This window comes from Poecile atricapillus, chromosome 8 (assembly GCF_030490865.1).
Source record: "Poecile atricapillus isolate bPoeAtr1 chromosome 8, bPoeAtr1.hap1, whole genome shotgun sequence".
Taxonomy (NCBI): domain Eukaryota; kingdom Metazoa; phylum Chordata; class Aves; order Passeriformes; family Paridae; genus Poecile; species Poecile atricapillus.
In genome coordinates, this window is record NC_081256.1 from 12,683,604 (window position 1) to 12,710,510 (window position 26,907).

The 26,907-nt window shown below is 36.2% G+C and overlaps 1 protein-coding gene across 3 annotated transcripts in view; it reads left to right on the top strand.

Moving 5' to 3' along the window:
• PLS1 (plastin 1) overlaps positions 1-26,907 on the top strand; it is a 41,139-nt gene that overhangs the window by 10,193 nt on the left and 4,039 nt on the right. For all 3 annotated transcript variants that reach the window (XM_058844458.1, XM_058844459.1, XM_058844457.1), the window contains exons 2-13: positions 7,449-7,556; positions 10,845-11,008; positions 12,158-12,287; positions 13,909-14,041; positions 14,943-15,024; positions 16,288-16,453; positions 16,549-16,691; positions 17,742-17,837; positions 19,078-19,273; positions 24,094-24,172; positions 25,213-25,327; positions 26,047-26,180. In XM_058844458.1, the coding sequence (XP_058700441.1) occupies positions 7,487-7,556; positions 10,845-11,008; positions 12,158-12,287; positions 13,909-14,041; positions 14,943-15,024; positions 16,288-16,453; positions 16,549-16,691; positions 17,742-17,837; positions 19,078-19,273; positions 24,094-24,172; positions 25,213-25,327; positions 26,047-26,180 (1,508 nt within the window). In that variant the 5' untranslated portion in view covers positions 7,449-7,486. The remainder of the gene's footprint in view (positions 1-7,448; positions 7,557-10,844; positions 11,009-12,157; positions 12,288-13,908; positions 14,042-14,942; positions 15,025-16,287; positions 16,454-16,548; positions 16,692-17,741; positions 17,838-19,077; positions 19,274-24,093; positions 24,173-25,212; positions 25,328-26,046; positions 26,181-26,907) is intronic.

A 26,907-nucleotide genomic window follows, 5' to 3' on the forward strand; every position in this document is an offset into this window, starting at 1 on the left:
GGTACCTTTCCTGTGGTAATAAGGATGATGTCCTGCACCTGAATGCCAAAGTACCTAATCTCCTTTAGGCTAGCTGTAAGGCTTGATAGGATGTTCCAGAACTGAACTGCTTTAGGTTGGCAGCACACCTTCTGAGCTTCTGATGTCATCCTGGCATTTAAACTTGTGTTTCCAAGCTGTTTGCCTACCATGGGCTCAAACATCTTTAAAAAGACCTAATAGGACCAACCTTTTCTACTCTAGAATGCAGTAACTCTATTCTTGTTTATTCTATTTCATAAGCTGCTTTTATGCACAATGAAAAGTGAATAAAATATCTGAAAACACTTTATAGTGGAAACAGTCTTATTGGTGGATAGTTGATATGTTTATGTTAAAAATTAAGTCCTTATGTCTTTTGTGTTCTTCTTGATTAAATATTTGTGTTGTTGAGGAATGAAAACCATGAAAGATGTTGAGATAGCATAAAAGATAATTAAGATTTATGGCTAGAGTGTATTCAGGTTCTTCCTACACTTCCATTTCCCTTATGTCAGTACTTCTCCTGACATAATTTGAATACCATCTACATGCTTTTATTGAACTTTCATCAAGCTAAAAGCTGTTCTTAATGAAAATGAGAACAAGTGCCACTTTAGCAGATTCAATGTATCCCACTTTTACTTTGGGTCGGAGTTTTTGAATCTAGCCATGTTAAAAATTCTGTAGGGAAACTTTGTGTCCTTTAATTTGCTGTTGTATTATGGCACAGTTTATTATTTTGTATTATATACTTTGATTCTGTGCTCCATAATTTATTGGAATGGTAATATGTTTGAATTACATAAAATATGAAGATTGCTAAGATGCTGAACCTTAACATTTTCATCACGGAAAACATAAATCTCATCCCAAAAGTAGAATGATTTTGCTTCAGGTTAAGGAGTACATTGTTTTTGTAGACAATCTGAACTTGTGTTCTGAAAAATAGAAATGTTGGGTCTTATCAAGAGATCTGTAAGAAAAATCTCATTTCTATTTTTCTAATACTGATTTGCCTGGTATTTTCAAGTCCTAAAGAAAAGCTTCTTGTTGCATGGAAGCAGCTTTATTTATGTATTTGCCTGGAAATGGTTTGCTATCAGGTAGGGAGCCTTGGACACTGTATTACAGAAATTAAAAAAAAATTGACTCCTTTGCTGTTCTGTCACTTGCAGAAGTGATTTCACCATAACTACTATTATGGATGACAGTATTCATAAACATCAGAAAATATAATTAGAATGTAGTAAGTTTTGTGCACAGCTCTGCAGGGCTGTTGGTATTGATTTGTGTCACCTCAATGTCCCAGTTTCACAGAGAATTTCACTATTTCAGATTTGCTCTTGATGGCAGTAGTCACAGCTCTGTGATGGAAGCAGGTGAAACTTGTAGAAATCTTGAAAAAATAACTAATTAACCAAAGCAGAATGGGTCACATGTGATCTGAGATAATCCATTTCGGCAAATTCAGCCCAAAATGTTGGTGTAGCTAGACTGTAAACAGGTTAGGTTTGTAGAATGTTTTATGAAAGGTTCTTCCATGAACTCAGTGTGCAACAGCCCTTTTTCAAAATTACTTGCCTACAAGTGGTATAGGCATAGGTAAGGTTTCCCTTGATATATTTTATTTGAACTGCTGACTGCAACAACACAAAGCACAGGCAGTTTGAGATCCTCTTGAATGATGCATGCAAAGGAAACTGCGTGAAACTGATACTGTTGATAAATTTGCATGGCTATTCTGTACACTCAGCAGCCAAAGGAAGCTGGAGGCATTTTGTGTGGATGGAAAGGTATCTTGCTCAAATAAGCTTTTGTCTGCCTTATAAGAGAGTTGCTCTTAATCCTGTCCTGAGCCTTATGAAATGGTTCTGTACTTATACCACAGTAAGTGAACTCAGAGTAGGCCCAAGACCAGTCTAATAATTAGATAACTCAGCTTGTTTTACTGCTTATTTATGAGTCATCCTGGTTAAGCTTAAAGTCATAGAAGAAATGTTGATTCTGTTATTGACCAGACTTACTGTACTATGTTGAATAAATTCCTATGGAGTGAGTAATTAATTTCAGTGTACTTCTAGTCCTCCTTTCATGAGACACATATTTTGTGGACACAAAATTTATTGCTGTGGCTGGTGTGATAGTCTTCCTTTAACAAAGGTCAGTGCATGCAATTTTTGATAAAGTTAAAAATACTGTTTTTCCTTCTTAAATTGTACTTTGTTCGTTATGTAATGCCATTCATAAAAGACTGAGGAAAATTCCATGGATTATTGGCTTATATGTTGAATATTGGTTTATATATTTCTTCATTGTTTTCCTCTAACTTCTAGTAATTAAATACTTTTGATCATCACAAATATATCCAGACTGAGAAACATAGTCTCTGAGTGTTCCAGGTTGTGAAGCTTCAGAGTGACTGTATCATACTGGAAGAGCTTTGCTCTTTATACTCCTCTGCTAGTAACTGTAATTTATACCATATGTATACCCCGTCTCTTCTTTCAAAAATTAGCTGTGTGCTTGTACTCTTGCATTACCTTTGTATATATATATATATGTATATATATATGTGTGTGTGTATATATATGTATGTATATATATACACGTACGGGTGTATGTATGTGTATAGCTAATTTGACCTTTTGGTGCTCTCCTGTTTTTGAGATCAGTAAGTATCATCTTTGCTGCATTTGGAGTGGGTCTATTTTTTTTATCTCCTTTCTTTTTAAAGACCTCTGCTCATCAGTCTACAGGTGTGTTAGATTAGTTCTTTCTGAACTAATTAGAGAGCTGGCCACACCTGGGATACCGTGTCCAGTTTTGATTCCTGCCACAAAGAAAGATGTGGACAGACAGGCTGGAGGGCTCCAGGGAAGGGCCACAAAGATGATCAGAGGACTGAAAACTGCCGTAGGAGGAAAGACTGAGAGAACTGGGTTTGTTCAGCCTTGCAAAAAGAAGGTTTAGGGGAGACCTTATCACCATGTTCCAGTATTTAAAGGGTGCTTACTCCCTTTTAAAAGAAGTCACATGGAAAAGAGGAGGGGTAACATCTACAGGTTTCTCCTGGGGACATTCCAATTGGTCACAAGACAAGTTTTCACAAAGAGGAATGGTCAGCCATTGGAAAAATCTTCCCAGGGTAGTGGTGCATTCCCAACATTGGAGACTTCGAAGATTTGGCTGGGCAGGCTGCTGGACCATCTTGTCCAGAGAGTGCTTTTGCCAAAGGTTGGACTGGGTAATACTTGTGGTGCCTCCCAACCTGACATTCTGTGATTCCATGACCGTGTTCCACAATAAATGCTTCTTTCACTTTGGATACCATACAGTGCATTTCTTTCCTAATGATGTCTGCTGCAGCCTTACCAGTGAAACAGGAAAGATAAGCTATCTTTCCATATTCTATACCCGGGCAAACAACAATAATAATAAAATTCTTAAGTCACTGAACTCTAATGATTATTCATTTTGTCATAAAGATTGAGACTTATCACAATAAGATAAAAACTTAACCTGTATTAAATTAAGGAAAGGTAATCTCCACTGCTGTTTTATTACAGACCACTAGTGCAACACTTAATACGATTTGTCCTTTCACGTTATTAAAGGATCAATTCAATTGGCCCCAAACCATCTTTTTACTTGAAGGACAAGAATAAACTTGGCATAAGTAAAAATTCTTTCAGTTTGAGATGAGCTGGGGAGGGAAACAAAAAAATAAACAGAACAAACAAACCTCGATAGTTTTATCTTCTTGAAAAACATCAGAAACCTCTGTGTGTGTGTTCATACTAAGCTAGCATTCTGTGTATTAGTCCCATTGCTCAAATCTTTATTATATGCAAATATTTCCAGTAATTTTTAATTAGCATTTCCTCTTTCCTTACTGTCTACAGGGAATATGTGATGGATATGCTTGTTTTAAAGTTTCTTCTGTGTGTCTTATACCTTATAATGCATTATTTTCTCACTGACACTGGATAGAATTCCTAGCTTATTCTGTCGAGAGATTAAAAGACACCAGTAGTGCTTGAAAGCTACCCTGTTCTCATCACATCAACTTAAAGCATCCTGGATAACTAACACAGGAATACTGCAGGTTAAAAACTGTATTGGGGGGGTGGTTTCCATTGAAATCTGTAGCAGATTCAAAGCCAAATAAGAGAAGGAGAATTTTCATGTTTTGTAATTATAGATAGTACATAGTAATAACCAGCTGGTTGTTGACATAAAAGCACAACCTGTATATGCAAATGATGCTCTCTTGGCTGTCATTATAGACAACAGCTTTAAGAATGATGCAGCAATAGGCAGTATTTGTAGCAGGGATGGAGGAGGTGTGTCCCTGATGCAGACAAAAAGAACAGCAACAAAAGAAAATAAGCTCTCGAGTCAGCATTCTAAACTCCATTGTCACTGCAGTAGCAGCTGCGTGTGGAAATGAGGCAAATAGAATTTGAAATGAAGAACTAGAAAAGAAATTGCCACTTGCCTGCATGGATGGAGACAACTATTGGGCCTGATTGCCAATTAAGTGCTCTGTTTTTTCTGACAGCTTTGATAACAGGTCAAAAATGTGGCAGGAGCTGCTCTTGGCCCTATTCACTTCATCCTTTGTGGCTGCTCAGCCACTGATACTGCTCTGCACATGAAGAAATACCACGATGGTACCAGTTGTAGTTTGTATCTGTCTTATGCTGGATGTGGATAATTTCCAGTAGAGTCCAGTGAATTGTCCTTAGATTGAAAAAGCCTTCTAGGCATAGAAAACAGACTAGGACTACATAAATATTGTCAGTTCATGTTAAGCATATTTTCAAGGACTAAAGAGAGGATCAAGGGTACATCATCAGTATTAAAACAGTGTCTGTACCTACCCTATCCTGGAGCAGCAGGAAATGGTTTCATGTAGGCAGAGACTACAGAAAGTCTAAGTGTCATATGAACACTCTCAGAGTACAGAGAAATGTTCACTGTAAATCTATATATCTTTCAACAAGTAGTCATAGTTCTGAGACACAAGTACCTCTGGAGGCTAAATCTTGTCAGAATTGCCTGTGCCCTGAGTCATCTTGGGTGGTGATGAGCCTGGGTGTGCAAGGTATTTATTAGCTTAGATAGAAGGTCCCTGTTTGTGGACTGGAATTGCCTGAAATGTCTGACTAGTTAAGGTGTTGTCTCTGAATGTTCAAATTCTGTCTCTCCTGAATGCCCAAACCATGATTGCAGTACTTCTGCCATTTGATTGACCAGATAATTTACCCCATAATGATATCATAGGCTATTTAAGGCTGTCTCTTTAGAACAGTTATTAGCTTTATTTTTCTGCATCATTCAAGAACAGATGTTTCTACTGTGTAAGTGAAATAATCAACGTCTTTGGAAATCAAAGATTGCTATTTTATGAAATAGAATATGATAGAAAATCTGAATCATTAATCATAAAAGGGCAGGAGCAAAACTAATTGCATGCAACTGTGCAGAAATTTATAAGATCTGAGTCATGATAATGGTAAACAGTTAAAAACATTAATGGTGCCGGCAAAAATGCTGTTGTCTTTTATATTTGCATAGCTAAATATTTCACTTATGCTTTGTCATTGCGTTTCTGTATTTCAGAGGAGTGTCATCTGTTTGGTTTTTGGTGTTGTTTTTTTAAGATTTGAAGCCTGTTAAATTTCCGTAGTGATTTGCATTTGAATGTTTTCTTTTTTTTTTTTTTTGCCAATTTTTCCATAGTTCATAATTTCTTTAATTGCCACATCAGGTTCCTAGTGAAGGTACTTGCACCTCCAGGAACATCTTTGTGAAAGGTTATTCTTTCTGAATATATATTTTAATTTTTTTTTCTTTTCGGTATGGAGACTGGTACATACTGTTAGTAAGCTTAGCAAAACGGGTAAGAAGGATTTTAGTACTTAAATAAGATCTAGTGACATGAAGGAAAAAGACTTAACTTACCACCCACACTCAAGGCCATATCCTGTGTGACCCACAGGAGCAGTCCCAGTGAAGACACAGAAAATACTAACCAAGTAGACCAGATCTATTTAGAACAGCCCACTGTTGTTTAAGAACTCTATTTTTACAGCATCGTGGAATAAAATTTTCCACAAAAGGTGGGAAACAAAGGTACTGTCTCTCCTAAGGGCATGATTCATGGTAAAACCAATTTTTGAAGTCAGGTTTCTTCTTCTAGAGTCTTGTCCAAGCAGGTAACAGTCCTCTTCTGCTAGTATGCACAATTTTTGGAGAAGAAGCAGCTGCATATAGCATATTTGAGTATATTTATTTTGAGCTTGGTTATTCCAGGAATATGTTTTTTCTTGCTCTAAAGCAAAAGCACTACAGCAGAAGGAAAACTCAGGCAAGTTTAGAACAGCTTTGATGAAAATATTTATGTAAGGTGGATTTTGGCCACTTTTGGCTTATAAAGTAAGAGCAAAGATGAAACTAGGACATTTAGGACAGGCACAACCCCACCTGTAGCACCTTGTGCTCTCTCTCTTTCTCTAGTCAGGTGCTGCTCAGAGCTTGGTGCAGGCAGGGTTGTCATGCCCTGGGTTTGCCTTGTGTGTGCCAGTGGCACTGCACGGTGGAAAATAGCAAATGCAAATCTAAACTCGTGTGTTGAGACAACTGCGTTTGACTTCTTTACAAAGCTGCACTTACTACCGATAAATCTGAATCTTCCTCTTGTAGTAAAGCTTTGACAAGAGGCAGAATCTTTCACAGGAGTTTATCAACCCTTGTGAAGGCGCCTTCAGTTTTGTTCTGCTTTTCTAAGGAGGTCAGTAGAGAATGATTCCCACTAAGACTCCAATCTTTGCACAGTAAAAGCCTTCATGCAGCTCTTTGACAGTGGTAGGAGACAGCTGGGTGTCAGAAGAGTGGTGGTGTTCAGGAGGTGGTACCTCCTGGGGCCGTTGTGGAAAGGCTCCCCAGTGTCCACTGACGGATTGTAGGCAGGTATTTGGAAGTGTCGACTGAGGTTTATGTTGTGTAAATGTTGGAGTGCTCAGTGCTTTGCAAGACTAGATCCCAGCACTAACCACTGCTCGGCAATGATATTGCATCTCACTTAGAAATTAATGTTTCCAAAAATTGTCTGCTGAAGTGTGAGGAGATTTTAATGCTTGAAAACCACTCAAGAAATGGAGGTAGGTTGCTGGCCAGTGCTTACTCTATGCAAATGAAAACATCAAATGTATGTAAACAGGGGCTGGTATTGTGAATTTTCACTCACGGTGGAAAGAATTGCTAGGTATTTGATGTACTTTAAAGTGTTTGTTATGTTTTAAGTGTGATAGGCCTGGACATGTCATTCAGGTCTGGTACCTCTTGTTGAATAGATCAGTAACCTGTGTGTCTGGAATTACAGCCTGCCTTATATCTTACCTCTTTATTATTATTATTATTAGGTATTAGCAATTGAGGACGACACCTCTGCTGTCTGAAGATGGAGAACAACATAACTACTATATCTCGTGAGGAGCTTGAAGAGCTACGAGAAGCATTTGGCAAAATAGGTATGTTTTAAATAAGGGAATCATAAGGATGTCATTACACTACAAAACTGTTTAAGATGTGTCAAAGAAATCTTTATGGATCACTTGGTTTTGATAGGGCTGTGTTTTCTCTCTGTATTGCCAGTAATATCTAAAAAATGTAAAGAGAATGTTAACATAGAGCCCCTTACTTTCACTGGAACTAGGTGTGTTAATTCTAATGTATGTAAACATACATTTTCTTGCAGGGTGGTAGCATTTTTTGTTATTGTATATGCTACATAATGGGTCTCAAAATTCAGTTTTTTGAAATCCTTAATTCTGAAAAACATTTGATTAAGCTTCAGGTGTTATATATTGTCATGTTAGATTACTGACACTTGGTTTTTTCTTTACTTGCATGCTTAGGTGAACTAATAATTTCATGTGTATAATCAGATTTTATGTTTTAAGTAAACAACTTGGAGATTTTTTGATCTTCTGTAGCTAGCCGATGTTAATAAATAACTGTACAGTTTTGTATGCTTGACAGGATGTTTACAGATTAATCCGAGCACACAGAAATTGGAAGAAATTATATAGCAACTAACCCTTTCTTCCAGATTGCACTGCTGTTGTGAGCGTTCATATCTGCTTTATTTCTTATTTACTGCAGTTCTGAGGGGGGATGTGTAACTGTGCAGCTCAGGAAATCAAACAACCATGTTTGTAATCAGTCATGATGGGGAGAACAGGATCATTTTAGGCAAGAAGTCTCAAATGTCAGGAGTCTTTACTTGGTAAAGAAACTATTGGGAAGCTGTGTGTTAGAGATTTGGAAAACCAGGAGTAGTATGGAGAAATGAAGAGGGAATTATTCAGGTTCTGCCAATACAGGTATCACGTGATGCCCAGTAGAGAGTCAGCAAGATTAAAATAAAAAGAACTAACTTCACGATAAATAATAGAACAATGAACCCATTGACTCAGGATGATGTTGAGACCAAACAAAGAGTAGAAATTCTAAAGGGAGTAAGATACATCCATGGAAGATAATTCATGAATTGCTGTTAAACAATCATCAGGACATCTACAGCTCAAGTAGTTTATATCCAGCAGGTGCTGGAATTACAGACCAAGGAGAAGAGCACTATATACATATGTCAGTCTTCTGAAGGATGTTAGCATAGGTAGAGACTCACTGGTGTTGTCTAACAGCTTTTCTCTGTTTGGTTTTCACCATCTGTATGCCTTCTTTTTTCTCCATTCCCTGCCTGCATGTTTTCGTATTTCTGCTTTAAGAATTGTCTGTACTGCTCCTACCTACTGAAAAGCAATTTTTCCTGATGCTTTATGTAAAACCTAAAAATTAAGCAACATTAATGTTTTATTTTTTTTTTCACATTTCTAATGTCTATATGGATAAAGTGCTTGCAGCTACATTTGTAAACTGAGAGAAGGCATTTATTTAACTCTCAGCTTGTCATCATGGAAACTTACCCTCTGTGAAAGATGAACCTAGAGAAATAAAATATCTGGTAATCTGAGTGAGCTCATGTCCTCTGCTGGTTAGACCATCCCTGTTATTATGTGTGGTCTTACATGTCTGCAATCCAGGGGATGAATTAATACATATGCAGACATCAAGTTTGTGTGTTGATTTGTGAACTTTTGATAGAATCAAAATTATTTTTTTTGCCCCGTGTTTTTAGCCTTTTGTCTGCAGTAAAATGTGTCTGCCTTATGAAGCTGTACAGAAGCTACATAGTGTAGAATGGATTACAAAAAAATTACTGTATAGCAATTAATTGTGACTGGAGATGAAAGCATGTTTCTCTACTTGCCCTTCTGTGATGAGAGGCATTCATCCACTCTGGTGGATGGCTGATTTATTGGCTGAGTTCTGATACTAGACACAATATGAAGAGGTGTTTCTAACTAGTAAATGAAAAAAAAACCTAAAAGTGGGAGCACCTTGACAAGTCAGAAAAGTGGCCACATGATCTGTTTCTGATTCATTGGGATGTTCTCTTAAATTTCTTTCAAATGTGTCTTTCATAGAGCTGGGAAAATACTATTAACTAGTATTTTTCAGGAGCTTTAGTATAATCATGAAAGTCACTGAAGATGTTATATCCAGCCTTACTTAGGCAGGATATGATTTCTTTTGGACTGGGTTTTGATTGGACTTTATTTATACCCATGTATGAATTACAGCTTTTTGGCTGTTAGAAGTACTTCTCTTCATTGTGTAGCCAAGGCACAGGTAAGGCCATTGTACTGGACATGCTCAAATTCTCTTTGTATAAATATGTATATACGTTATATATATGGAAATATGCATAGATTTTTTAAAAAAATAGGAGCAGGTAACACAGTTGATTAATTTATGTGTTATTTTGGATAAAGACATGGGTGTGTTAAATGATTCTTTATTATACTAGGACGAATTAAGACAGCTTTCTGCAAAGAGATTGGCCAAAGGTGAAAGTACAAAGGGTACTGGTTGTTTCTGTACTGCTGCATTATTCATCATGAATAACACAAATGATACTCAATATATTTTTATATGATACAGCCATTAATTTCTTTCCATTGTTTCAAACCTCTTGTTGAAAAAAAAGTGTTCTGATACTTTGCTGTACATGAACATTCCTGCCATGTAGCCTTGGGAGCCGAGTGTAAGTGAAGGTGGCAGCTCAAATTACTCCCAGCAGATCCAGTTAATAGATTAAGGAAGGTCACCTTTAATAAACAGATACAGATCATCCCAAACTTATTCATCAGAGGTAAGCCAAACCACATCAAAATTTTAAAAGAACAGAAAATGTTTATCAGATTCTAGGATAAGAAATAAAATACAGTCAGACAGAGTTCTTGTGTAAGTAGTTTTTCTTGTGGAAGTGTGTTCTTCTAATAACAACATGCTTCAGATTTGAGCTTACTGATTGCAAATGGTTTAATATTGCAGTAAGCATATATTAACTGATGTCCCTTTGACTAGAAGGTTTATAGATAATTTTTTTGTGAGTCTTAAAAAAATAAGAAAATCTTGAACTTCACCATTTTCAATTTTGCTCTCTTGTTATATCTGTGCTCTGGCATCATAAGATAGTTCTTGAAAAAGCCACGACAAGATGGCACAAGTTCTAGACAGTTATCCCTCTGATCCACAGAGGATCATACTTACTTATCTATGTCAGAGAAAGGAACACTCATCTCCCAGAATTGCGTTTATCACACTTCATTTATTCCTAACAGTTACCATACCTTAGTACATGAATATGCATACATTTACATAAGTTTAACAGTTGTGTTTTCATTCTACAGATATTGACAACAGTGGGTATGTCAGTGATTATGAGCTTCAAGACCTGTTTAAAGAAGCAAGTCTGCCCTTGCCTGGTTACAAAGTCCGGGAGATTGTAGAAAAAATCATTTTAGTGACGGATAGCAACAAGGATGGGAAAATCAATTTTGAAGAATTTGTCTCTGTAAGACGTTCCCTTTGGATGTTTCTCTACTGTCTGATTTCTATGGAGAATTAAGTGGTACAACTAAGTAATATTGTTATATATAACTATTATTTTGAGTTTTCTGTGACAACCTAGAATATCCTATGTAGTTATTTTCTAATTTTTATCTTTCACACTCCTATTTAATTTATTGGTTCTGATTTCAGCAGCATGTGAAAGAACAATAATTGCAATCTGTTTTGTTTTCTGTTTCCTCCAAGGTGAGGGGAAGGACTGCATATTGTAGGAACTGTTGGGTCAGCCCTTGCTCTGACAGAAGAGCAGACAGTTAGATACCAGCCTCTGATTGCTCTTACTAATGCTTCACTATACTTAATCTCTATACTAAAGGCTGTTTATTTCTGGGAGCGAGGTACAAGTTTTCCCTTTCACTGAGCAGATTTCAAAGCTTTGGGCTTTTCTAAATTAGAATCTCCTCTGGTGCATTTTAAAAGAAACAAGAACTTACCAGGCTGTTGGTTTGTGGGTGTTTGGGGATGATTATGTTTTGAAGTTAGAATACTGCTTCTAACTTCAGAAGATTGCTTGTTGAATTAGTTACTGATCTTTCTTTCCGAGATTCTAAACATGCAAATATTTGCTTCCAGGTGTAAACTGTGTCTGTTACTTCATTGTCAGTCTGAGACCTCTGCAGTATTTGGGCAAACATAGGACATATTAATATATCCAATGTGGTTCACATTGCAGGCAGGTGGAAAATAGTATTAGCTTGATAAAGGATTGGCATGTTTAACTGTTATGTCATAACCTTTTACATGTAAGGCATCTGGAAAAATAAGTGGGAAAAATAAAATATCATCAAAAATGTGTGTATCTTTAGTTGTGTTCTTCAGTATACCAAAATATCTGTGAAAAAAATTTTGTGGATATTTGTATGTCTACTTTTTTAGATAGAATGGCTTAATAGAGGTATTCACTGTGAAATAATATGTTAGATATCCAGTATAGATATGGATATCCAAACATAATTATTTCTTTTTAAAACAGAAGTCAATATAACTATCAGGGAAAGTCAGGTTAACTACTGACTCTAGACTACTTATATGAATTAACAGTTATTTGAAGGTGCAATCAATCACAAAATGCTTTCTATTTTTTAAATTTCAGATTATTCAGGAATTGAAAAGCAAAGATGTTAGCAAATCTTTCCGAAAATCAATAAACAAAAAGCAAGGTATTACAGCAATTGGAGGAACATCAGCAATATCTAGTGAGGGGACACAGCACTCTTATTCAGGTAAGAAATAATTAAACATAGGCAAATTTTCCATGGGGGCAGACTCTAAATTTGCACTACAGATAAAACAGAACCTAACTGGAAACTGTTGTTGGTGAAAGAAAATTAACACAGCAAAAGCATGTGGAGATAGACAAGGTAAGTGTGGGTGATATTTTATTAACTCTATTCAGTTGTTACTTAGTTTCACTTTTAGTTGCACTTGGAGGCAAGTTGGGCATCTGCGTGAGAGCAAAAGAGGAAAACAAACACTGACATCTTGTGGGGGGGAAAATGGTCCCTTTGCCGTACTTCTAGTAAAGCTAGTCAAATTTTTGCCTTCATTATATGCTAATGGACTCTCACTCTTATATTCAGATAAAAAATGAATCCTCATTTTCACAGTGGTAACTAACTTGAACTAAAGCCCTACTAACAAACCACCACATATCCTTTCTGCATGGACTGGCCTCCTCAGCTTTTTCTGCCATTACAGAATTGATCACTCCTGCATGGTTTTTGCATAGACTTCTCACACTGAAGAAGCTGCTTTTAGTATTTGATCTGTTTCTTTCTACCTCTCCCTCCTCCATGTAATTTAAGTTGGTAATTGTGCCTAATTGCATTGCAGGTGTTGGCCAGAGTGTGAATCCCCTTCTAGGATCATATTGCAATCAGCGATATTGCAACTTTTTTGATTGACTTAAGTCTGGAATTTGTGTGGTTCCAGATTGTGTAAAGGTTCTACGTATGAGGAAGATTTACTTCAATTAGCCAAAGGTGGCAATATCCTCTCTTTCAGTAGGATTCCAGCACCAGCTATACCTGGTACATCCTCAAAGCAGAGGATTTGCTCCATGCCAAAGGATGCCTGTAGGGCATCAGAGGTGATTCTTTGGATGCAGTTTTATTTTTGTTGGAGAGAAACAAGCCCCACTAGAGCACGATACACCAGACCTGGCCTCACCAGCCATCTTGTTTATGATGAGGTGAAGAGTGCTCTAAAATTTCACATTGTTTCCCACTAATAAGTCAGGTGCTTCTTGAGGTGGGGTGAATACCACCTGTACTGTTTGGGAATTTGGATACTGAGAGTTGATTGACTGTTATCCAAATAAGCTTTCTTAGATACATAGTAATAAATTATGCACTGAATATGAAAGAGAATTTAAAACTGAGATATTAAACTTCTTAAGTTTCTCAAAGCTTAAGACAGCTCAGCAGTTCAGATTGGTCTCAAAAGGCTGCCAGGCTCTGAAGTTCAGCAGAAGGCTGAATGAAAAGCTGCATTTTAAACAAACAGCGCATGGAGTGAGGTGTTAATATGAGACATTTTCCTGTCTTCTTTGTAATTGCTGGGAAACTGAATTTGAAGTCTACAATGAGGACACCTTTCCTGTAATGTTCCTATGATTTTTATGTTTTCCTTCAGAAAATCACCAGGTGCTTAGGGGGTGCAATGGGAGAAAGGGCAATCTGTACTTACCATTTTTGTGTCCTTTCTCACTGGTCTGATTTTTCAAATAACTGACCTCTGTGAAACTAAGGGATTTTGTTGCACCTCTTTGACCCAAGTATACTGTTACTAGTATGTATTCATGGCAATGTTAATCTTTCATTTTAATGCTGGCTTTCTTTTCAGAAGAAGAAAAAGTTGCTTTTGTTAATTGGATCAATAAAGCTCTACAAGATGACCCAGACTGTAAGCACCTCCTACCCATGAACCCATCCGATGCCAGTCTGTTTAAATCCCTTGCAGATGGCATCCTTCTTTGGTGAGTCCAAGGCTATGAGAAGGAAAAGAAATTAATCTCAAAGGTTAAATGCTGATCACAGTGACAAGAATTTGAAAACTTCAGATAGGCTTTAACATCAAGATTCCAGTCTTAAATATTTAAATATGGTTGCAAGGTGGGGAAAATCTGTTTGCCCATAGAAATGTGATTTTTCAGCGTATTTTCTATGTGGCTCTGTGCATATCCTATAGAAAAGGTTTTCCATTTCAGACCCATAATTATACATGCCAGATGTGTGCTGGCTGTTTATAAAGGAGATAATTAAACAGTTCATAAATTCAATACTTGAAATAATTAGAAAAAAAATCACTATTTTAGATATTTTTAGAAGTTACTAATTATAGTCATTAAATCATGGGATATCAGGAACAGAAATCTGAATTAAATCCATGGCAAAACAGATACCGTATAGTAGGTCCCTTAACTTTAGTCTGCTGTAACTTTCTAGTTCAAGTGAATTACTAGTACTTAACACACCATAGTAACAAGGAATTAGCTTATTAGTATTGATGTGAATTAGTCTTTGAGATCCATGTAGATACAAGGTACTACAGAAATGCAGCATCTGAAGCAGAAATACTCTGATTATACTACAGTTTTTCAGTGGATACCATTTAAATTACTTTGGTTTACGGTTTAAATCTTCTTAGGAACTTTCTTTGACATTTATAGGTATGATCTATTAGTTATAAAAGGAAAATGCAACATATTATCTGAATGACTGTGCAATTATTTAACAGGAGAGGAGATTTAGAGGATGGTCTTTTTTTTAATCTTGTCAGAAATATTTGCAGCTATTTTAGTGTTAATAGTTTATAATCAAATAATATATTTTCTCAGAAGTGGAAGTTTGAATATACTCTTGACTTTTCTTCCTTAGCAAAATGATCAACTTTTCACAACCAGATACAATTGATGAAAGGGCTATTAATAAGAAAAAACTCACTCCTTTCACTGTTTCTGTAAGTACTGCACTAATTAAAAAGTAAAGTATTTTTCTGTTTTAATGGCAGTTCTCCTGGTGGAGGAAAAAAAATTCAAAAATTATATGTAATAAAAAAATCCTGAAACATGAGTTTGTATTTTCTAATAAACTCTACTGCATTTTCCTATTTCTTAGATGATTTACAGAAAAACTAGTTTTTTCTTGCTTTCCCTAATTCTTTCCCTGTTAGCTATTTTTGTTTTGCCTTACCTAGTACCGGAAGAAAATAATTTTAGACTTTGAGTGGATGGCCAGGTTGTATTTTAGCCATGCAGAAAGTATCTGTATGGCTGTATACTCTGTGATAGGATGATGCACTTTCAATACTGGAAGGCAACTAGGACAGAAAATGAGATCTAGTTTTAATTGCGTATGAAGTCATGGAAAAGTTGGACAGCAACAGTTTTTAAGAACTTAGTTTGGGTTTAAGAAAACAGGTCTGGAAAGGGAAGTAGATCCATAAGTTACTGGCACAGTGAGAAAAAACTGCTGATGAAAAACCACAATTAAATGGCAGACTTTTCATTTTAGGCAGTGACATTAATATATGAAAAGTTAGACCACACTATGTTCTAAACCCTCCAAGCGAGTTTTGTAATTGCTACTTATTTGAAGAAGATTTGTCAGCAAAGATGATACTGCATGTGTTTACGTTGCCTCTGTAGATAGAGAAATATGACACAAAATATAATAACACTGATGAGAGCTGCCAGTTATTTTTTCTTGGAATCTTTGTCAATATCTTTGATAATCACTAGCTTTACTTTGAGTTTCAGGGTTTTGAATTGCTGTGATTTTCTTATGTTCTTCATTCAATTACAGTTTAACAATTGCTTGAATAAATGTGTAAGATTTAAGATGGGATGACAGTGATGTCGGTAGTATCGTGCGCTTCGTGCAGTGATTCTATATTAACATGTTTTTCAGGATCAAGCCTCTGATATTTTGAGCAGTATTGTTTAATTTGTATAACTGATACCTACCAATTGCAAAAAGTATTTTGATTAAAGTATTCCTCAGTAATCCCAGCTGCAGAAGAGTCCACAATTTTTTGGTGGGTCCATATTAAACACTGTCATTGTTTTCATTAAATTTTGGTACAATGCAAGGTAGTTCACAACCTCCAGTTTTCCATTGGAAGCTATTGAACTAATGCATTATTTCTTCCAAAGTTTAATATGAACAATTTTACTAAAAAATACAATCTCACAAGTTTGTTAAATGATGATATTCCAAATAGGAAAACCTAAACCTGGCTCTGAACTCAGCATCTGCCATTGGCTGCACGGTTGTCAATATTGGATCACAAGATTTGCAAGAAGGAAAACCACACTTGGTATTAGGACTCTTGTGGCAGATCATTAAAGTTGGCCTTTTTGCTGATATTGAGATCTCTAGAAATGAAGGTAAGAGTAATTCCAGGTTTAGCAATGTCAGCCACTTGGAATTAGCTCAGACCACAACAGCAGTGATTTTGGCTTTCTTTCAAACTTGCTTTTAGCTCTTATTGCCTTGCTAAATGAAGGGGAAGAGCTGGATCAGTTAATGAAGCTTTCCCCAGAAGACCTCTTGCTACGCTGGGTGAATTACCATCTGGCCAATGCAGGGTGGCAGAAAATCAGTAACTTCAGCCAAGACGTTAAGGTATGTGTTCTTTGCTCTCATAATCAAACACAGTGGTATTAAAACACACAATGCATAGGAAAAAACTGTCAGATCAGAAGAATTTAGATGCACTAGTAATCTGCTTTCTCTGGTTGTAGGTTTATCTTGCATTTTTCAGCATTAAAAGAGCATTGTTTTAATCTCTTCTATCCTATTTGGTTGCTCATCCCCTGTGTTATCATATCACAGTGCAAAGTGAACATTTCCAACAAGCTGATGGTTAGGGAAGTTCTAATGTTGTAAGATGGCTATTAGAGTTATTTAGGATAATTTGCACCACCTAATTAGGTGCCTGATAACTGCCAGTCACTGCTTTGCTGGTGTGTCAGGTGACTGACATGGGCTGAAAGGTTCCTTGGGGCAGATGGCAGAGCTGCAGAATTCTCTCTTCAGTCATTCTGCAAAGGCCTGCAGAACATTGTTGTAGCCCAGCTGACCAGAGAACACAGCAACTTTTTAAAACTGAAAGCAAAGGAGAAAGATTCCCTGAGGTGGTTAGACCTCCTTTCATTGGAGAAAATCATGTCCTTAATTTCAAGTTACATCTTTTCAAATGCTACCAAGAAGGTTGTTATTAAAGCAGATTGTAATTAAGGTTTTATATGAAAACTGCTACTATGGTAAAAATATTATATGGTGTTTAAGAGTAGTAGTAAATACTTCTAGGACTAGTAGGGGTTTATTTTGTCTTCTAGTTCATTACTGCAAAATTGATCCTTTTTGTGGGTACATAAATTTGCCCTGAATATCTTAATTACAACACTCTAGTTAATATTCAGCAGAATAAATTTAATTAGCATTGTCCAGAATAATGAGCAGATATTAATTTTTTCTGTCATCTGGCTAAGTTCTGTGTGAAACAGGGTAGTAAAATGGCTGTATGACCTCATCCATATTCACTGAAATTAGGGTGCTGTATTTTTGACTCTTACGGCTTTTGGATTGGACCATTAGAGTAAAATGTCTAGGAAAGGCTACATACTTGCTGCTCTTTTTTTTTTTTTTTTAATATTACGCTGTTTGTTTTAGGATTCAAGAGCATACTACCATCTGCTAAATCAGATTGCACCCAAAGGAGATGACCTTGAACAATTGCCCATTAAAATTGACTTTACAGGATTTCATGTAAGTATACAGAAATGTAAAAATAGACTGGAATTATCTGGGACCTCTGTATATATCCAAAATTCTGTTTATCCCTGAATCCTCTTTTGTTTCCTAATGTGTGCAAAAACCCAGCCAGATTCCTTAGTGTTAAAAGAGCTTAAATGAGCAAAAACTTGAGTAAGTTCTACAGTGCTGTTAAACAGGATAATGCATCATGCAGTCTAAAGTTTGGAGCTATGTTTTAGTTGGAGTAGTGTATATTGATTTTCAGTTGGGTCCTTTGACAAAAATATTACAACATCCTGCTCAGTTCTCCTCTTCTGGAATTCAGACAAGGAAAAAGAGTAGACTTCAGAAACAGTTGTTCCTTCCTCTAACTAAATAGTATTTAAAAATAACATGTGATCCCTTCCAATAACCAGCAGCAAAGTGTGGCATCTAACAAGCTTTAAGTTGTAAAAGGGACAGAGGGTCTAAAACTGGCCTACACTGATGGGAAAACACTTGTTTAAGCTGCTTCATAATGCCTGTTGGAAGGATTATTCTGAGAGTGCATTTGATACAAAGTTGAACTGCATGCCTGAGATACCTATATATCAGTCAGAATCTAAAGTAGAATCTCGTTATTTATTATAATCATGAAACCCACGTGCAAGATTATTTGCTTACATGCTTTAGTTCTTTTAAATTCCTTGTTTGCTCTCATTTGAGATTTTTTGAGAGTGAGAAAGAGTAGAAGTTAATTTTTTCCATGTAATTTCCTACAGTTCATATGATCACATTTTGCAATGAACCAATATATTATTAATAAAGACCAATGAACAAAACACATAAGTTGCTAACTTACAATGATTAAGAGGAAAAAAAATATTAAAAAACCAGCATGTTTGAAGCATTCAAACTCTTACTGATAGTTTTGAGCATCATCTGGAATTATTGGACTTGAGAATATCAATTTAAAGCAGTGATGGTGAACCTTTGAACCTTTGAAGAAGGATACACAATATGGGAATCAACAGCCTGGAAATGGAAATATAATCTCTACACTCCTGGCTGCTGTTGCTGTGATTCATGAGGAATGCTGTGCTGACAGCCACAGAAGTGAAGGACAGTAGAACGCAGAGGGGAATTGTCATGGGCTCAGGCATTGGCAGAATGAGGGATGAGCTGGCATGGGTCATTTAAAGATTTACCTGATTCAGTAAAATCTAGTACTAGACTTAAATGTAAATTAACTTTTGTTTGTTTTTCTTTTTAGGATAAAAATGACTTGAGGAGGGCTGAATACATGCTCCAACAGGCAGATAAATTGGGCTGCAGACAGTTTGTAACTCCAGCTGATGTGGTTGCAGGCAACCCTAAGCTAAATTTGGCTTTTGTTGCAAATCTCTTTAACACATATCCAGCCCTGCACAAGCCTGACAGTTCATCTTATGATCTCAATTTATTAGAAGGTACTCAACTTTCTAACTATACAGACGATAAGAATAGTAGTGATTTCTACTTAGGTATTCCTTCTAGGTTGTCATATAGGATCCCTGTGTGCTGGTGCCTGTGTTTACTTACTAGCAGTCAATATAAGCCTTAGTAGAAAACCCCAGTAGTGTGTACACTGTTCACTTATGTTAGCCTTACCAAATGGTTATTCCTGGATAACCTTCTGTCACTCATTTGCAGGAGCAAAAACTGTCCTTCTACTTTCCTTTCAGTTTCCCGTGCTTCTTTCCACACTATTTATATTTTAGCTGATGTACAAATTCTAGCTTTTCTTTGCAGTGCTATATTAAGCAACTGTAATAGTCTTTAAAAGTATTTTTCACATAGTGCATTTATATATATGTGTGTGTATTAGTTTGCTGCCTTTTAAAGTAGGAAACATTTTTTTTTAAAAAGGCTTCTGTATCAGCAGCCTATATTAATCTATTGTATCAACAGCCTGTATAGATCCTATCGTATCAGGGAATTTGGCCTTTAACTGTACAGTTCAGATCTCTAATGCCAGAGATAAAGAGATAATTGGTAACAATCTTTGGCTGTTGCCCTTGCTGTGGACCAGCTAATCTGGGATAATGGAATGGCTCCTGCCAGTGTATTTCACAGTTGTTCACTGATCTCAAAGGAATGTGAGAATCAGGGGTGCCGCACTCGAGAGAATCATCAGCAATGTTCACATAGTCCTCTGCACTGCCTTCTCGTGCCTTCCTCTTACTGTTCCTATCAGGTTTCCTTTCCATCTAGGTGAGTCCATCTTCCTTTGCTCCTGTTTTTTCATAATTTGTCTGTGCTGCTGCATCTCTGTGTCACAAATCTTGTACCCCTCAGAGCATTCTTGTTTCAGGCTTCTTGCTCCTCTAGTTTCAGCTGGGTGCCAGCTGTGATCTGATAAAGGTTGTAGAGCACAGGACGTTGTCTTCCCTTTTCAGCTGTGATATCCCCAGTCACTGCAGTCCCTGCTGGCCAGGACAAATGACTGAAGGAAAGGTCTGCTCTTCCTCTGCTTCAGTTTTGTTAGAAATGTCAGCTCTTGGAAATGTATACAGGAGCTGTGTGGAGGTAGAATATCTTCAGTTCAGCTTCTCTGCTCTGAAGATGAAGTTGCTGGCGTGATTTGAAATACTGAAAACTTGGTTAAATTTGGAAGAGTTTTCAATGGCATGGGAAAAAACAGTTGAATTAGTTTGTGGACTTCCCTGAAACATTTAGATGAGATCAAAGTCTCAGCCAAACCACAAGTTACCATCAGCTGAATGCTAGACTATGATTTTGTAATGATAAATACTGGCCAAATTTAACTATTTACAGTATATATTTTAGAGATGGATAATCATGCCAATGTTATCTGTTCAAAGAAAAGTAGATGACTCCTTTTTGCCCTCAAATAGTAACTGCTGTGGTGTCAAACCATCAGAATAGTTATTTCAGCCCAAAGACAATGCTATTAATGTTTTTTTTCCTGTTAATGTATTATTTGTTTTCCATTGTCCTGTGTTTATACTAATGTTTTCTCAAGATAGTGATATAAAATATGACATTGATTTCTTTATAGTTTCATCATAGATTGTCTGTTGAAATCTGACTCATAATTTATAATGCTTTCCTGTTTTGCTTCATGAAATGCAGATTTGACCCCTCCTAATGTAGGTACTGTATTTAGTACTTTTCTGTACTCCATAAAAAGTGTTTTTTCTACAATTTTTCGTTCTTTTTCCCCTCCCCTGTTGTTTAATCATCTCTGTCTGTTTCTGGTTGATTTTTTGCATTGTTCTTACATTTTTCTATTGTTTTAATATGCCATCATAAGTAAAAGAGAAGGAAAAAACCCCACAGCATATAAAATGAGGGCAAGAGTTGCAGTAAGTCAAACGCCATACAGGTATTTTGGGAGGTTTAGCCAGTAAGGGCTTTCCACAAACCAAGATGTCAAGCTGTAGGCATGTGCGGAGTTTCCTGAAAGTCTTGATTTTTCCAGCATAAATTCCATCTTTTCAGGGAATATCCCACCTGATCAGTATGGTATGGCTGTCCTCTTCAGTTTAAGACAGTTAATGCTGTGCATAAACTGACATCTGCCCTGATAATACATCTGGTGATGTGCACTGAAATAGAGAGAGCATGTCTCTCAGGAATACTGACAGAGCAAAATGAACATTTGATCTTGTGTGGGGGTGGAAAGGGCAGTCTGGAGCTCAGTTATTGCACCACCTTTGCATGCCGCTGCTGCTGATCCAAGGAGCCTCTTGCCAATGGGGAAAGCAGCAGCTAGGAGTCAAAGTCATGCAGAAAGCTGAGTTCTTGGGGAGAGGAAGAGGTGTGGCTTGTGTCCACCTGCTTTTCTTCCAGTGTAGATGTCCTGTGCTGTTGCTTAGATTACTGGCAGCCTTCATGGCTATCACCATGAGAGGGTTAAGAACTCCCACTCAAGCTGGCTGAACTTCAGATGCAACTGTATCTAGAGATCAGTTGTGTTCCAGAGATAATTTAAGATATATTTGGAGCTCTTTGGATTCTTGATCCCCTTCCCTACAGCTACTTTCTGCTCAGTTCTACAGGATAATGATCTCAAAAAAGAGATGGCAATAAATATAAAGGATACTACCAAATTTGCTCCTCTCTCTTTTGTGTAGCTCTGCCCCCTTTCTGCAGTTTTCCAATGATTTTGGCTATCTGCTGCACCACTCAGCAGAAGATATGCTCCTGATAGGATCACAAGGTATATTTTGAATAAAAGAATAGAGAGAAAAAACTGGTCAGTTCTCAGCCATCTGGAAAACTTACAAAAACTCATGTATTGCATGATAAAAGGATTTGTTTAGAGTGGCATATTAAATATAGTATGCTGGGTTTAGTTCCTGGATTCCCACTTTCCCAAAGGGTCTTGACCAGCTTGCATGCTCTTGCTCCTGCTTTGCTACTTTGGATTCTCCTGACAGTGTTAAGCAAGCACTTTAAAATCCTCCGAGTGCAGTTGCTGAGTATCTGTTTTTGTGGCTATGCTCTTTAGTAAGAGTTCACTAAATAACCTCAGTACTGTGTTTTTAATGGACAGGTGTTCTTAAAAACACTTTGCAGTCAGTATTTTAGGTACTGCAAATCAACTCAAAGCTCAGTAACCATAAAATCATTTTAAAAAGTACTTGCTTCAAAATACCATAATCTCAAAGATACTCTTTATAAACGTAAACTGTCATTCTTGAGTTATAATTGTTTTTTAAATGGAAAAACTGGTATTTTTAATAAATTTCTCACAAAGTGATTCTTTTAAATTTTATTGTGGCAAGAAATATGTGAAACAAAGCTCTCTGATGATCATGCAGAATAGTATTTTTCTTTGTTTCTTCTGTTTCATCAGTGGCTCTTTGGTTATTTTTACAAGTAAATATTTGAAACAAACACTAATTTGAATTGCATATGAAAAAAAAATTAATTTAGAAAATGTATCAGTAAGATGAATGTCAACTATTTAATAATAATTGGAAAGGAAAGAACCTGGTAAGGTGGCTGAAACTTATAAAATAAAACTTATTTTCTCAGAAATTGTAAACTACAGATGAAATTTTTGAAGTCCAGAGCTTTTTGTATAAAAGGATAAGAGACCTAGATTAAAATGTTAACTTCTATCTAAAAAGGAATGTTATGATATAGATCTAGGCATGGAAAGATAATGTTAAAGATATTTTACTTCTAGTCTAATAATAAATACATGTTTACACAGTAGCTTCATTTTACAAAAATAATCATTATTCTGTAGTCAGCCTAGAACTGCAGTACTAAATGAGACAGTTTTCATGCTATATAAACCTCATCAGACAAACGTGGTACTTGTTTGGAGAGGTTTTCTCCCTCCGTAGTGTCTTCGCTATTTTCTTAACTGGATTATCAGCCCAGGGGAGCAAAGTGAAGAGGTTATTCCAAGCTCAAATATTCAGGCTAAATATTTTCTCAAATGCTTCTCTTCGATGCAAGAGAAAACAGCTTATGAAGCACTGATTCACGTGTAGATGGCCATAGAGATGTTGTTAAAATTTAGGCAGTGTTGTATGTAGAAAATTAATTATTGCAAGCTCTAACTTTATAGTGAAAGAGAGTAAAGTTAGGACTCAGGATTGCAATAGTAAAAGCAATCTAAGTCAGGAAAATGGAGGTTGGGATTTACTTCCTAATGAATTTTCAGCCGTTCTTGTAAGCAGAATTGCTGGTTAAAACTCTGAAGGTAACTGGCCTCCACAGCAGTATAAATAGCTTCACAAATTTAACCAATACTGCCTCTCCACATTTTCAGTTCAAAGGACTAAAAAAAAATGAAATCTGTTGCTTTGGGGAGGCCCTTTGCAAGCTAGTACTGTCAACTTCTGTGGAGTGGAGATATAGTGCCTCATGTGTTAGTACTGACTTTTAATGAAAAGATGTCATTTCAAACAGATCTAATGGTACTGTTGAATGCAGTTTCCACTCATTTTATAAATCATCTCCAAGATATGTTAATTATGTGAAATAGAACAAAAATTTATTTCTGTATTTTATCAAATTGTATTTACTCAGATAAATGTCTAATAGTCTAATAATACTCTTCCCTGTAGTGTCCCTGCCCTGTGCCTAGAACTGAGCAAATCTGAATTGGATAGGATTGCCTTGTAGTACAAACTACTGTTTGGGAAATTATGAACATATTTTGGGGTGGGAGAGGGGGGTGGGCGGGGGGGATATAAGCATTTAAATGTTGCTTATTAAATTGTTTTATCCAATAACTTATATAGAATTATGTTTGTCACCATAGGAGAAAGTAAGGAAGAAAGAACTTTCAGAAACTGGATGAATTCACTGGGTGTAAGCCCATATGTTAATCATTTATACAGGTAAGATTTTTTAAAAATAATTATTTGACTTCCCTTGGGTAACAGAGGAAGAAAGGAAAGAAGAGAGGGAAGTTGCATTTCTACTAGAATAGTGATTTTCAGGTTTCCACTTCAAAACTGGTCTGTAGGACCAAATTAAGCAGTATCTGAATTGAATATTCTAGTCATAATCTAGATAAACTAGAAAACCTAAGAAGGTTTAAATCTTCCCCCCTCACTCACTTGTACATTGAATTACACTTTTTTAAAAGTTGAGATAATTTTGTTTCATGCTGCATAATTTTTTATTTTTTCAGTAGAATGTAGAAGCTCTGCAATGTAGCCCTCAGATAAAGGGCTTTATAACAAGCTTTTTAGATGCTTCTGGTCACTTTCAAATTATGCCAGAAGTTGATTCAAATCCTGTCAATAAAGTATGAGATTGAGGGAGCAATTGGGAACACCTGCTTGTATGTATATTTACTAATTGATTTTATTATTTCTGTTTTCTGACCTCTGTAAAGTGATCTGTAGGTAGCCTAACATGGAGAATTTAATTTATTAAGTAGCTGATGGGGATTACCAGTAATGCAACATATGATGGGAAAATAATACTTTTCCTCCTATTCTTCTTTTGCAAGATAATTTCATTTTGATTATTCTTTACCAAAATACATCTGTAGGCATCTGCAGATAAAACATGAATATTTAACATTTGGGAAAGTCCTTAGAGAACTAAAATTGGATCAATAAATTAAAACTATCTTAGCAGCTATTTTGTCTGTGCCTGCCCTATGAAAGTAGTTATTTAATTGAAGCATGTGGCTGAGCTCGCTTCACTAAGATTTGTGAAAATAATGAAATTAAATACAGAATTTGGTGTACATAATTGCAGGAATCAAGCAATAGAACATAGGCCAGTTTCTTTACAGAACAGCACCAGTTTTTATTTAAGTGTCTGGAATTTTTGAGCAACTTAATTACACTGTGAGAAGTCTCAAGTGCATACCTTCATTGTCAGTCTGTGCTTCTGTGCTTAAAAACATTTTGCTCTGGTTTAGTGACCTTTCTGATGCTTTAATCATCTTCCAACTGTATGACATGACACGTGTACCTGTTGACTGGAGCCACATCAACAAACCTCCTTACTCATTACTTGGTGGCAACATGAAAAAGGTGGGTGGATGCCCTGGGAGGCAGCCCAGCTTCACTGGCTCCCATTGTGCTGATGGCAGTCTGTGTGGTTGAGATTTCTGTGCTACTGAGACAATCCTGGGGGGAAAAAAAAGGAAAATCTATTTTTCAGATATTATCCCAAAGAATAAATAGCAGTTATAGCACATATCTCCTTAGTTTCTAAATGTGGACACCTTTTGGCAATACTTAATTTATGGCCTGATTTGGATCTATAAGGCCTGACACAGCTGTTGTTGCTGGATGCTCCTATACTGTGAGGCATTTCCTCCCAGAGCAGTTTTATATGCTTTTCATAGGATTTGGGCACGACTAACAGAATCAAAGCTTTCACTTAGTTTTGTGATTATTGTGAAGCCTGAAATGTAGATGATAAAAATTACTGCCTGTTTAAGAAGAACACATTTCAATATCTTTTAATGTATGGTTTTGATATAAATATATTTTATTCACTGCTTTAGTGGAAACTTGGTTTTTTCAAACGTGGAAAAAATTATCATTGGAATCTTGCATAATTACATTTACATTAAAATCTGTATTATTTTAATCACAGTGTTGCTAGACTAGAAAAGTTTTCCTAGCTTCAGATCTCACTGTAGGTAACAGTAAGCTAAAGTAATTTAAAATACACGTAGATTTTAGGTCTGTATTGAAGAAATATTAATGTGTTTTCATTATTTGGACACAAAATTTATTTTTAGATTGAGAATTGCAATTACGCAGTGGAACTTGGGAAGACAAAAGCCAAATTCTCACTGGTTGGTATTGCTGGACACGATCTAAATGAAGGTAATCCAACTCTGACTTTGGCTTTGGTATGGCAGCTGATGAGAAGGTAAGTTAGGTGCAGTGTATGAAAGATGTGTATATCTATGTCTGTATATCAAGGCAAATTAAGGGTTGTGTTCAGGTCACCTAACTGGTATTGTAGAGAGCAATCCCTGAACACCCCTGTTGTTAACAATAAAATTGTCTATGTGTTTTGTAATTTTACGTACTGTGCAGTAATTGCAACCACAATTTATAGGGACAGTTAATACCTTATGAACTAGAAACTGTTACTAAAATTATAAATCCTGCTGCAAGAACCCAAGGAAGTGGTGATACATATACTATAGAAATTAAAAGGGTAAAAACTTGTAGGCCATTACAACTATAGTTACGTAACTATCATCAAATCAAAATTTTATTACTGTATTGAGCAAGAAAAAATAATTATAAAGTGATTTCATTACAGATTTTTATTGCAAATGTTTTCCTTAAATTAGTTTTCTTAGACCTATCCCAAAACACTTACTGGTTTTTGTTCTCAGACAACTGAGATTCATTTTTTTTTCCCTACTAGGATGGTAGGGAGCCATTTAAACTTAGAAAGTAAAATGAATTATGATGTAAAAGCAAATGCATGAAGATGTTATAGTGAATATTACAAGATTTGGGATATTATTTTATTCTTTTATTCGGTAACCACTGAAAAAATTATTTAAAGTACTATGTAGTTTGTAAGGTAAGGGTACCTTATGAAGAGGAGTACTTGGCATTGTTACTGTGATGAAATAATA